Source organism: Cnephaeus nilssonii (assembly GCF_951640355.1).
Source record: "Cnephaeus nilssonii genome assembly, chromosome: X".
Classification (NCBI taxonomy): domain Eukaryota; kingdom Metazoa; phylum Chordata; class Mammalia; order Chiroptera; family Vespertilionidae; genus Cnephaeus; species Cnephaeus nilssonii.
The window spans coordinates 78,739,134-78,752,551 of NC_137071.1; the positions used below are offsets into that span (position 1 = coordinate 78,739,134).

Genomic DNA, 13,418 nt, shown 5'->3' on the forward strand with positions numbered 1-13,418 from the left:
AAAGTAATTCTTGCCAATTATGAAAACTTTGGAAAAACTAGAAGCACAAAGATGAACAAAAATAATATTCATGAACCTACTACCAGAGATAAAAGAAAATTGGTTTCCTATTATACACCATACATGAATATAAATTTCAGATGGAATAGAGAACTATGGATAAACCCGAAATTATATAAGCTATAGAAGAATATATAAGAATATGGAGTTGAAAATACATTCCTAGGAATAAAAAGAAATCCAGAAGCCATAGGAAATTAATGACAGCTCTGGCTACACAAAAAATTAAAATTCTTCGTGAGAAAATACAAGTTAAAGTTTAAAGCCAGGCTTTTTCGAAAAAGATGGCGACCGGCAGGAAGGTAGGGAGAGAGAGAGTGTGAGTGAGGAACCCATAGAGGAGAGTGTAGATGTGTGTGGTGTGTGTGTGTGTGTATGAGATAGGGTCAGTTAGATTCTGCAGGTCTTCCAAGGGGCTCCCGAACAGGGCAGCCCTAGACGGCGGAGCCCCGCGCACAAAGCGGACACTTCTCGGCGGCTGGTGCGGATGCGGAGACCACGCCATCTTGGGAAACAGAGCTGCCCGAGACTCGGATCCTGGCTTCTGACACAAACCAGGACCCTGCAGCCACTGGGGACAGAGAACTGCTATCACAGCTTCAGACAAACAAACAAGAATCCAGACTTCCCGGCAGATTTCCGTGAGTCAAAGAGCCTATCCCCCTCCTCGCAGGCGCGCGAGCGCCATAGTAACTGATAGACCCGCCCCTCCCCCAAGCTGCTGAGCGCCCACAGGCGTGCGGAAAGCGCCATAGTAACTGATAGACGCTGGCCCAAGCTGCTCACAGGCGCGCGCACAGACAGCGTCATAGTAACTGATAGACCCGCCCCTGGCCCAAGCTGCCGAGCTTTGCGCAGGGACTCGCTCCCTCTTAGGGAATTTGGCGCCCGCTCGCGCACGGGACAGAAGCAGCTCCCCGTCGGGGAAATCTGTCAGTGCGCACAGAGGGCTCCCCTTCGGGGAATTTGGGGGAATTTGGCTCGCGGGGCACAGCTCCCCCTTCGGAGATTCTTAAAAGCGTGCACAGAGGGGCTTCCCTTTGGGGAATTTGGCGCGCAGGACGGACTCCGCCCCCCTTCTGGGACTTTGGGAGAGTGCACTGAGCCGGCTCACCTTCAGGTTTTTAAGAATGTGCGCTCTAGCCGGTTTGGCTCAGTAGAGAGAGCACACACAGGACGCAGCCCCACTTCAGGGAATTTGGCACGCTGGACACAGCTGCCTGGGATCCCTGACTCACAGCGCATTCACACTAAGAGCCAGCGACCCCAATTGTTGGTGCGTGCACACACAGGGACCCTGATTCTCAACGAGAAACCGCACAAGGCAACAGAGACTTTGACACTCGAGTCTTGGTGCAGACACAGGGAAACTCTGACTCCTGGCACATGCTAAGGATCTCATTCTCGGCACATACCAACAGTGTGGTGCAGACAGGGCCCCTGATTCTAAATGTGCACACGAGACCACACGGAACACTGGGGACACTGACCCTGGGCAAGTCTGGTTCCCACCAACCAAAGGCAGCCACACGTCCTAGTGTCAGAGCACTCCAGTGAAACTCGGGTGGAGCGAAGTCCCCACAGCACACGGCCCAGGTCCACGCAAACAGAAGCTTGAGCTTTCTGGTAATAGCCAGAATGGGGAAACGAAATAACTCACAGAGGAAAGAAAATGTGGAGTCGCCAAGAAAGGAAATTAGTGAAAATGAAGCTTGCAACATGACCGAAAAGGAGTTCAGAGTAATGGTCATGGAATTTATACATCGGATGGATGAGAAAATCAACAACTTATGCAAGAATCAGGAAGAAATGAAAAGTGATATAGCTACAATCAAAAACACCATGGAAAGTTTCAACAGTAGATTACAAGAAGCAGAGGACCGAATTAGTGAGTTAGAAGATCAGGTACAGAAACAAGCTCAAGCTGAACAGCAATTGGAGAAAAAAATTAAAAAGCAGGAGGAAAGCCTAAGGGAGATTCGGGACAACATGAAACGAAGTAACATGCGTATAATAGGGCTGCCAGAAGGACAAGAAGAGCAGCAGGGATTAGAAAATCTATTTGAAGAAATAATGACAGAAAACTTCCCGGATATGGGAAAGATAAAAGTTACGCAAGTAAAGAGAGTCCCAGGCAGAATCAACCCCAAAAGACCCACACCAAGACATGTCATAATTTCAATGGCAAATATAAATGATAAAGAGAGAATCCTAAAGGCGGCAAGAGAGAGACAGAGAGTTACCTACAAAGGAACACCCATCAGATTGTCAAATGATTACTCATCAGAAACACAACAAGCTAGAAGTGAATGGAAGGAGGTATACAAAGTGTTGCAAAGCAAAGGACTGAATCCAAGAATACTATATCCAGCAAGACTATCAATCAAAATTGAAGGGGAAATCAGGAGCTTTGCAGACAAAAAAAGCCTCAGGGAGTTTATCACCACCAAACCAGCAATGCAAGAATTGCTAAAGGGAATACTGTAAAAAGAAGAAATAAACAGGTAAGAAGGAATACAGACACAAAAATAGATATGACTGCAAACAAATACCTTTCAGTAATAACTTTAAATGTAAACGGACTAAATGCTCCAATCAAAAGACATCGAGTAGCTGAATGGATAAAAAAACACGACCCATATATATGCTGTCTACAAGAGACCCACCTCAGAACAAGAGACTCACACAGATTGAAAGTGAAGGGATGGAAAAATATCTTTCAGGCAAATGGAAATGAAAAAAAAGCTGGGGTAGCAATACTTATATCTGACAAAATAGACCTCAAAGTAAATGCCATAACAAGAGATAAGGAAGGCCACTTCATAATACTAAAGGGAGAAATCCAACAAGAAGAAATAATTCTGGTAAACATATACGCTCCCAATATAGGAGCACCCAAATACATAAAAAAACTCCTGGAGGATATCAAGGGAGAGATTAATAGCAACACAATCATAGTAGGAGACTTTAATACCCCACTATCACCACTGGACAAATCCTCTAAACAAAAAATCAGCAAAGAAACAGCAATCCTAAATGACTCACTAGACCAGATGGAATTAATTGACATCTTCAGAACATTTCACCCCAAAGCCACAGAATATACATTCTTCTCAAGTGCACATGGGTCATTTTCAAAGATAGACCATATGCTGGGTCACAGGCAAAGTCTCTTCAAATTCAAGAAGATAGAAATTATATCAAGCATCTTCTCAGATCACAGTGGCATAAAACTGGAAATCAACTACAATAAAAACAATCCAAAGAAATCAAACACATGGAGACTAAACAGCATGCTATTAAACAAGGACTGGGTCACCAGAGAGATCAAGGAAGAAATAAAAAACATCATGGCAACAAATGACAATGAAAACACAACAATCCAAAATCTATGGGACACAGCGAAAGCAGTCTTGAGAGGGAAGTTCATAGCTCTACAGGCCTATTGCAAAAAACAAGAAACAATGGTAATAAATTACTTAACCCTACAACTCAAAGAGCTAGAAAAAGAGCAGCAAGAAAAGCCCAGTGTAACCAGAAGGAAGGAAATAACAAAGATCAGAGCGGAGATAAATGACATAGAGACCAAAGAAACAATACATAAGATCAACAAAACCAAGAGCTGGTTCTTTGAAAGGATAAACAAGATTGATGGACCTCTAGCCAGGCTCACCAAGAAGCAAAGAGAGAGGACCCAAATAAACAAAATCAGAAATGAAAGAGGTGAAATAACAACAGACCCCGCTGAGATACAAAGGATTGTTACAAAATACTACGAACAACTCTATTCCAACAAACTGGACAATCTGGAGGAAATGGACATATTCCTAGAAAAATATAACCTTCCAAAAATTAATCAAGAAGAATCTAAACAGCTCAATAGGCCAATAACTATGGACGAAATTGAAGCAGTCATCAAAAAGCTTCCAGCAAACAAAAGCCCGGGGCCAGATGGCTTCACAGGAGAGTTTTACCAAACATTCAAGGAAGAACTTAAACCTATCCTCCTCAGACTATTCCAAAAAATTCAAGTGGAAGGAACACTTCCAAGCTCCTTCTATGAAGCCAGCATCACCCTAATACCAAAACCAGATAAAGACAACACAATGAAAGAGAATTACAGACCAATATCCCTCATGAACATAGATGCCAAAATCCTCAACAAAATTCTAGCAAATCGGCTCCAGCAGTACATCAGAAAGATCATACACCATGACCAAGTAGGATTTATCCCAGGAATGCAAGGATGGTACAATATCCGCAAATCAATAAACGTGATACATCACATAAACAAATTGAAAGATAAAAATCACATAGTCATATCAATTGATGCAGAGAAAGCATTTGACAAAATCCAACACCCTTTCTTGATAAAAGCTCTCAACAAGGTGGGAATAGATGGCTCATACCTCAACATAATAAAAGCTATATATGATAAACCCACAGCAAACATCATACTCAATGGACAAAAACTAAAGACATTTCCCCTAAGAACAGGAACAAGACAGGGATGCCCACTCTCACCACTCCTGTTTGACATAGTACTGGAAGTATTAGCCATTGCAATTAGACAAGAAGAAGAAATAAAAGGCATCCAAATTGGAAAAGAACAAGTAAAGCTGTCTTTATTTGCAGACGACATGATATTGTACATAAAAAATCCGAAAGACTCCGTCAAAAAACTCATAGACTTAATAAATGAATTCGGCAATGTAGCAGGATACAAAATTAACGCCAAGAAATCTATGGCCTTTCTATACACCAATAGGGAACTTACAGACAGAGAGACTAAAAAGGCAATCCCATTTACCATCGCACCAAAAAAATTAAGATACCTAGGAATAAACTTAACTAAGGAGGTAAAAGACCTATACACGGAAAACTACAGGACACTGAAAAAAGAGATAGAGGAAGACGTAAACAGATGGAAGAACATACCATGTTCATGGATCGGTAGAATCAACATCATTAAAATGTCCATACTACCCAAAGCAATCTATAGATTCAATGCACTCCCCATTAAAATACCAATGGCATATTTCACAGACCTTGAAAGAACTCTCCAAAAATTCATCTGGAATAAAAAAAGACCCCGAATAGCCACAGCAATCCTGAGAAAGAAGAATAAAGTAGGAGGGATCTCAATACCAGATTTCAAGCTGTATTACAAAGCCACTGTTCTCAAAACAGCCTGGTACTGGCACAAGAACAGACATATAGATCAATGGAACAGAATAGAGAATCCAGATATTGACCCAAACCACTATGCTCAATTAATATTTGACAAAGGAGGCATGAACATACAATGGAATAAAGACAGTCTCTTCAATAAATGGTGTTGGGAAAATTGGACAGATACATGCAAAAAAATGAAGCTTGATCACCAACTTACGCCATACACAAAAATAAACTCAAAATGGATACAGGACTTAAACATAAGACGGGAAACCATAAAAATACTAGAGCAATCCACAGGCAGCAAAATGTCAGACATATGCCAAAAGAAATTCTTCACTGACACTGCCCCTAGGGCAATGGAAGCTAAAGAGAAAATTAACAAATGGGACTACATCAAAATAAAAAGCTTTTTCACAGCAAAAGAAACCATCAACAAAACAACAAGAAGGCCCACTGCATGGGAGAACATATTTGCAAATGGCATCACTGATAAAGGTTTAATCTCCAACATCTACAGGCAGCTTATACAACTTAATAAAAGGAAGATAAATGATCCAATAAAAAAATGGGCAACAGACCTAAATAGAATCTTTTCAAAAGAAGACAGAAGGAAGGCCAAGAGACACATGAAAACATGCTCAACGTCACTAATTATCCGAGAGATGCAAATCAAAACAACAATGCGGTACCATCTCACACCTGTCAGAATGGCTATCATCAACAAATCAACAAATGACAAGTGTTGGCGAGGATGCGGAGAAAAAGGAACCCTCGTGCACTGCTGGTGGGATTGCAGACTGGTGCAGCCACTGTGGAGAACAGTATGGAGTTTCCTCAAAAAACTGAAAATGGAACTCCCATTTGACCCAGTAATCCCACTCCTGGGAATATATCCGAAGAAACTAGAAACACCAATTAGAAAGGATATATGCACCCCTATGTTCATAGCAGCGCAATTCACCATAGCTAAGATTTGGAAACAGCCTAGGTGCCCGTCAGCAGATGACTGGATCAGAAAACTGTGGTACATCTACACAATGGAATACTATGCTGCCATAAAAAAGAAGGAATTCTCATCATTTGCAGCAACCTGGGAGGAATTGGAGAACATTATGTTAAGTGAAATAAGTCAGTCAATGAAAGAAAAATACCACATGATCTCACTCATTTATGGATAATAAAGAACATTATAAACTTGAACAAAAAGATAGATACAGAGACAGTAAAGCATCAAACAGACTGTCAAATTACAAGGGGAAGGTTAGGGAGAGGTGGGGGAGATAAGAGATCAATCAAAGGACTTGTATGCATGCATATAAGCATAACCAATGGATGCAAAACTCTGGGGGGTGGGGGCATATATGGGAGTGGGGTGTGGGGAGGGCAATGGTAAGATATATACACATATAATACCTTAATAAAAAAAATTGAAAAAATAAAAATAAAAATAAAATAAATAAAGTTTAAAGCCAATGGCAGATGGGGAAAATTATATTTGAAATGCAAAAAGTGAATAACAAAATTTGAAATAACAAAATGGTAATAAGTAAGCTTTTACAAACCAGGAAGACAAGCAACCCAACTGAAAAATATGCAATTCACTGGAGAAATACAATTGGATTAAAAATAACTGAAAAGATGCTCCAGTAAGAGGAAAATATCACAGTAAAACTGAAATGTGGTTTTTCCTACTAAAATTGTCCTAAAATCCAAGATTAATAATACTTTGGTGAAAGAATTAGAAATGGGAACTCATACAAAGATGGTGGGAGTATAAATTAATACAACTCTTTTGGAGGACAATATGACAGTCCATAGAAGATTAAAACTGAACATATACATTGACCTAACAATTCCTCACACGTACTTACCTAAGTGCCTAAAGGTGTTCATTAATGCCTTATTTGTAATAGAAAAAACTGAAAACAACCTAATTATCTACAAATAGGGACTGGTTAAATAAACCATGGCCCACTTACACAACTGGAAACTGAAGGCATTAGAATGAATATGGTACTTTTATATTACAATGTTCTGACATGCAAGGATGTCCTAGATACATTGCTGAATAAAAGCAAGTTACAGAAAAAGACATATGTCCCATTTTTGTAAAAGAAAACAGTCTATAAACATATAAGTTTATTTTCATAACACAGAGAAAAGAGTTTGGAAGAACACATCTCAAACTGTTAGTAATGGCTAACCCTGGGGCTTGGGATGGTAGTTACGGGATACATGTTCTCTACAAAGCTCAGATACTTTCATAGTGTTTTGTAAAGTAAGTATTATTAATTTTATAATATAAAAATGTTAAAATAAGTTAATATAAGTATTTTCCATGACTATCAAATTTTCAATAAGCACATTTTAATGGTTGCATGATACTACATCGCATGTCCATTCACCAATGGATTGATATTTCCACTGTTAGAGCTGCAGTGTAAAGCTCTGTGCATGCAGTGTGTGTGTGTGTGGGGGGGGGGGGCAACATAGATAGGGCATATGCTTTGAGATTTCCCCTTTAGTAGAGATAAGTTTGCATATGTCTTTGAGATAGTTAGCTTGGTGTGGCCACAAAGAATGATGCTGAATGGCTCATTCAGGGAATGACCATGACCTTGCCTTCGTCCTCTGATTGAAAGCCTCAAACACCAGACCAAAACTGGTGCCCTAGGCCATGTGTTACATAATCATTTTGACACCAACTGAATATCAAAAGGGCTTGGGACAAATTCATAGGCGGCAGGAAACGTTAAAAAGTTATAGTTTTTGGTCTGTAAATAGTTTTTAAGTTGCATTTTTCCTTGGTTTGTCAACTAAGCTCTACATCACATGGGCAATATTCCTCAATCCTTCATAAATATGGAAGGCTTCCCAGAAGAGATGGTCTTCTAAGAGTTGCTTGTTTTCCCCATCATGCCATCAGTAACAGGCCATAAGGGAAGTTTCTTCCTAAGAGAGAAAGGATTTTAAGCCCAGCTGATTGTGGGCTGAGCTGAGCTGAGAATGGATAGAAAACTTTTCTATCAAGTCCCCTTAAATCAAGGGGACAAATTCTAGAAAAGGAGGGATCTGATGGAGTATATCAAAGTGAAAGAGGAAGGAGTTTTAAGGAATACATGGGGAGAGGTTGATCCAAGCTTCCTTGTTAAGATCGTGCCCTGCTAAATTTCCTCTTATGGCCCAATATATTAGATATCACTATACATCATTCATATTTAAAAACCTAATAAAATCACTATTTTTCCCAGGAAGAAGGCTAAGTTTACTCTGAAAATCATAGCAGTACAGAAACACAAAAAACAATGGAATAAGCTTGACACTGTTCCCCCTGTCAACAAACCTCATGCCTAATATATGTAAACTTATGCTAATAAAGGAGATAAATGTTTAAATGATGGGCTTTGGATATTACTTTAGCTTCTACCAAGAATATTTTCACAGTTCCCTCTTATGAATAAGTTCAGTGGAGCAGAGAATGCCTTTCTTGGACCAGTTCCACTTTGTGCTTCTTTTGATGCAGCCAAAAAAGGGAACTACAGCTATGGCTTTTCTCTCAAATTTGGAGCAAGTGTCCAGCTCAGAGGTGGCTGCAATTGGCCCAAAGAAGCTGAGGCTCATACTGTGTGAAGACAGGAGAAAGCTCCTAACAAGAGCAGAGAAGTCAATGGTTACTCATAAATCTCCCAAATGTGGTGGCAATGAGGGTTAATTAGCCCCACTCCCTGCCACTCTGCTCTCTCCAACATGTTAGCCCATCACACGGATCGCTGACTTTCTAGAAATATTCCCTGGCTTTGCAGGAATTATTCCTTTCAATAAATGGCATCCAATTTGCTCACGGTCCCTGGAATCTCAATTTCCTCAACGGATTTTTCATCTGAATCCAGCTCATGTGAAGGCTTTTTCCTTCTTTATTTTCTGCATAAGGGAATAGGCAGAGCCCGATTTACTTTTTCTTTTTACCCCTGTTATTCTTTTTCATAAACTGAAAACCTTTGCTGAAGAGTCTGAAACTTGAGAAAAATCCAGCTCAACTGTCAGATATTTCTAGAGTTACGTAAAATGGAATGAGATTTGTACAGTTTAAAACAGAAAAAGGAAAATAGGCTAATGTGTCACGTGTACTATGAGATGAAAACTATATGATAATCAGAAAAACAGTCCCAAATTTAGTTGACCTGATTCAAAACTCTTATTATTTTATCAATTCATGCATAAACCAGTACCATTCACTTTCTTCTGTTAGAACAATGTCATGGCCACATTTGGGCTACATCACATTCAACACAAATTATAACCACATTTTCAAAGAAATTACAAGAAAGCATCCTGTTTTTAAAACTTGAGACACTTACGTTTTACTTGCTCTGTTTTGCTTCCTTCTAGGAAAAGAAAGAACAGCAACAAGGTAAAGATGTATTTTATTCCTCCCATTTTCCACTTATTTCTCATTTTGGCCACTGTGAAAGGCAACTCAAAACTTCCAGGGTCTGGTGTAGTCAAGCTGTTGGGAAGAAAACAGAAAGAAGACTTTAAAAAGATCATCTGAAAGTGATGGAGATCACTGATGCTTAGTGTTTCTAATGTGCTAGAAAAAAAAACACACTTTGGAGAATTTACATAAATGCAAGCATTGTTTTCCTATGTAAGAAATAGAAACTGCCTCTCCTGTCTTGTAAAGACGATGAACATGCATTTCTATCCAATGCTAAGGCAAGTCGTAGGGAAATAAAAATAAATTTTAAAATCCTCCTTTCTAAGGGAATTAAAGTTGATTTCTCAAGAGATTATCTTTGGGGAAAAAGGGAAACTGGGGTTTGCAAAAAAGCTACTTTGGAAAACTAGATAAAAATAATAGGCACGAGACCCAAACAATTTCTGAAAGTTAACTAATCTTATCTTCAAGATTTCTGTTTTATTAATACTTCAGGGATGAGGCACAAAGATCACTGTTTCTCCTATGTCTTCCATTGGATCTATAAGGCTCTTCAGTTGGCTTAATTATGTTGGAAAACATAGATGTAATTATCAAATGGATGCAATTAAATACCTGAAAGACTCAGGCATATTGTGAAATGGAAATTTAAAATGGGCCACTTTTCAGGGAATTTAGGTAAAATTAAATAGGTAATGTGTTACATTACACGACCAAGCAAAAGAACATTATATAGCAACTACAATTCTTAAAAATGTGAGACTTACATTTCCAGTCTAAGGGGTAGAAATCTTAAATCTTTTGAGCCTTCAAACACAGCTCATATCCAGTTACAGGTCGTTTCCATAGGCTTTAGAGTTTGCAAAACTCTTCCAATTGGTTATTTGAAAATATTTAAATACTTGAGAAACACCATATTTCAATCTGGGCTTAACCCTGGATGGTAACTCAGCTCATTGATCTTTTCAGAAGATCCAACCTAAATACCTAGTATAAAGAGCTGGAAGAAATGCAAGATGATCATTCTGGAGAAGTAAATTGTCTTGGGCTGTGATATGGATACCACAGCTCCTACTTTAAATGCTCTGAAATTGTCCAGATATTTGGAAAACCATTTATGCATATAATAACCAAAGGATAACTAATCATAGAGAATAACTTGTGCCATCAGCCAGGATTTCCCATACCATTCTGCCTTCTCTACCTCCTTAAACAAGACCTAAATTGTATTCGGACATATTCCTAGCCTGTCAAAGGTATAGGTTCTGATGTCTTGGTCCTCTTTGTGAGTTTGTGGTCCACCTTCAATCATTCAGAATGTCTCTGTCTTCTAAGAGCTACCAGGTTTCCTTGAAGCAAATCTTTTGCACGAACAGTTGGGACATTCTTCCTGAGTCTACTTTAATAAGCTTATCCCCAAATCTCCAAATGAGAAATATATTTTAAACCACTGAAATCCAATTTATCACAATCACATATGGATCTCAGGAAGTATTTCTCAAACCACAGTTTTCAGGTCTCCCCATGCACGAACCAACAGGATTATTTTTCTTGTACAATGGTTGGGCGATTCAGTGAACAGTAGCATTGCTTCATAACTCATTCTGGCAAGAAAACGGCTCTTAGAATTTTTTTGCTTTTCTTGGGTCCCAACTAATGTTATGAGCAAATAGAAAAGTTGGTGACGAGAGAGCAATTAATCTCTTTTGCTGTTCCTGTCATCTGTGTGGCCTCCCAGGCTGTGATGTAGAACATCAGAAAACTAATCGCTTTATAAATCTTCACTTTTGATTTATAAGATCCTGGAGTTCTGCCTTTGTATTCTGTGCAGAAATATAAACTAAGCAGAGTTTCCTCCCAGGTCTCCACACCATTCAATTTCTCTTTATCCATTTTGTTTTTTTCTTTTGTGGGAGCAGGGTGGTGCAAGACATTTGTTGGGACTGTAGCAATAAACACAAGTAAGCATTGCTCAGCAAACATGCTGAGTCTTACACTTGCAAAGAGCCAAACTGTCCTTAATTTTTCAAATTATACTTTGACCCAGTTAACTGGAGTTATTTCTGCATTAACTCTCTGCTTCACAAAGGCTATGTCATTGAACTTGCACTGGTTCTTTTACAGGTTACTTAGAAATGTAGCCATTGACATGTTTTGGGGAGATCCAAGCCACAGCAAGAAAACAACAAAGAAAATGAAACCCTGCAACTGACACTGGGGAGGGGAGAGGGAAACTGGCTTTATAAGACAAAAAGAAACATGTCAGAACCTAAAGAAATGTGTAGATTAAGGTGCCATGAAACAAGCATTTGCATTGTTCATTTGCATCAAGAAAAGGGCCCAAGATCTCCTTGCCCAGCTATAACTGCAAGGCAGTCTGAGCCATCAAGTTGTCAGGAGTCTGTCCATTTTCAGAAGAGGTCTCCTGGGTAGAACAGAACCAGAGACATTCTCAGAGGAAGAAAGGGCTGAGCACATGTCAGCCAGTTCTTCAGGCCCCATCCCACAGCGTCTCTTTAATCCTCACTGAGAGGCTTGACAGACCTTGTAATCTCACATTCACTATCATCTGTGGGACGGCCCTCGGGGGTAGCAATTCTCTTCCTGACAATAGGAAGACACTGCAGTCTCAGACAGTGATGACTAACCTCCTCTCCCCACTCTACCTCCCAAAAAGAAAAGCTCAGTTCACTGAAAAATGGCAGTTCTAGCCCAGGTGACTCTTTTCAGAGTCAATGCCTTCATTGCTACTTACTATTGACAAATAACGGCTTGCAAAACATCTTGTTATAATTTCATTCTATTCCCCACAATAATCGCAGGCACACTTGAGTCTACAGAATTCAATTGCCCATTTTCGTAGAGGTAGTGGCAGGGCCAGAGGGACTAGAAGGCAGGCTTTCCAGGTCCTGGCAATACTGAATTGCTTCCTGAGCCTAGCGTCTCAAACTCTGACCCCAGTTATTTGGATTGGAAAATGAGGCAACTGTACAGAGGCTAGAGGAGCCTTTCCCCCATCCTTCCCAGTTTCATTAATTTTAGCACGTATTAATCTCCCACTGGTCCAGGGCACTTCAGCAAGTGAGAAAAAAGGCTCTGGGCAAATGGGATAACTAAGGGGTAGCTTCCCATTTGGCCTCTGGAAGCACCAGAGCATGGAAATATGCAGGCTGAGTAGGGAGTGAAGAGTGGTGAGTTCGAATTCAGAGTCCCCAACCTGCCTCTAGTCGGGCACCCGGGGCCCCACCTCCACCCTGGTCGCTGGCAGCTGGAACCTAATTCGAGTTGGGGGTGGCAGATCGAGAGAGTTAGGGGCGCTCTCTGGGAACTTTCAGGAGTGGCTCAGGCCAGCAGAAAATACTCCACCTGTGCAAAGGCTGGAAAGGACAGTAGGGGAAGCAGACTCCAGGCACTGCTCACTGACCTGTTCACTGGCTTCCTCTGTCTTCCACTGGTGCAGGCTCTCCAAGCTCTCCCGGGCGCTCCTCTGAGATCTGTGGCTCGCAGGTTGTGGTGAGAGCTAGAGTGCGCGCGAGGGGGGCGGGGGGACCCAAAAGTGGGTGGGAGAAAAAAACATCACCGCCCTCACACCACGAGGGAGCAGCGGTTCGCTTGGCTCCTGGGGGCTGAGCCAAGGCGCGGGCGCCAGCGGCTTGGGGCCACCTGCCCGCCCGCCCGCCGCCCGCCGCCTGCTCCCTGCTCCCCACTTCCCGCTCCCCACTTGGCGTGCGAGGCCGCTGCT

The 13,418-nt window shown here is 40.9% G+C and overlaps 1 protein-coding gene across 6 annotated transcripts in view; it reads right to left on the reverse strand.

Moving 5' to 3' along the window:
• CHRDL1 (chordin like 1) overlaps nt 1-13,205 on the reverse strand; it is a gene marked incomplete at its 3' end in the record, with an annotated part of 222,344 nt that extends 209,139 nt beyond the window's left edge. For 5 of the 6 annotated variants that reach the window (XM_079765849.1, XM_079765847.1, XM_079765848.1 and 2 more), the window contains exons 1-2: nt 13,101-13,181; nt 9,597-9,745 (exon numbers count right to left, since the gene is read on the reverse strand). In XM_079765849.1, the coding sequence (XP_079621975.1) occupies nt 9,597-9,693 (97 nt within the window). In that variant the 5' untranslated portion in view covers nt 9,694-9,745; nt 13,101-13,181. Of the gene's footprint in view, nt 1-9,596; nt 9,746-13,100 lie in introns of all 6 variants that reach the window. The other variant, XM_079765852.1, reaches the window with a different exon arrangement.
• Between the last annotated feature and the right edge of the window lie 213 nt (nt 13,206-13,418).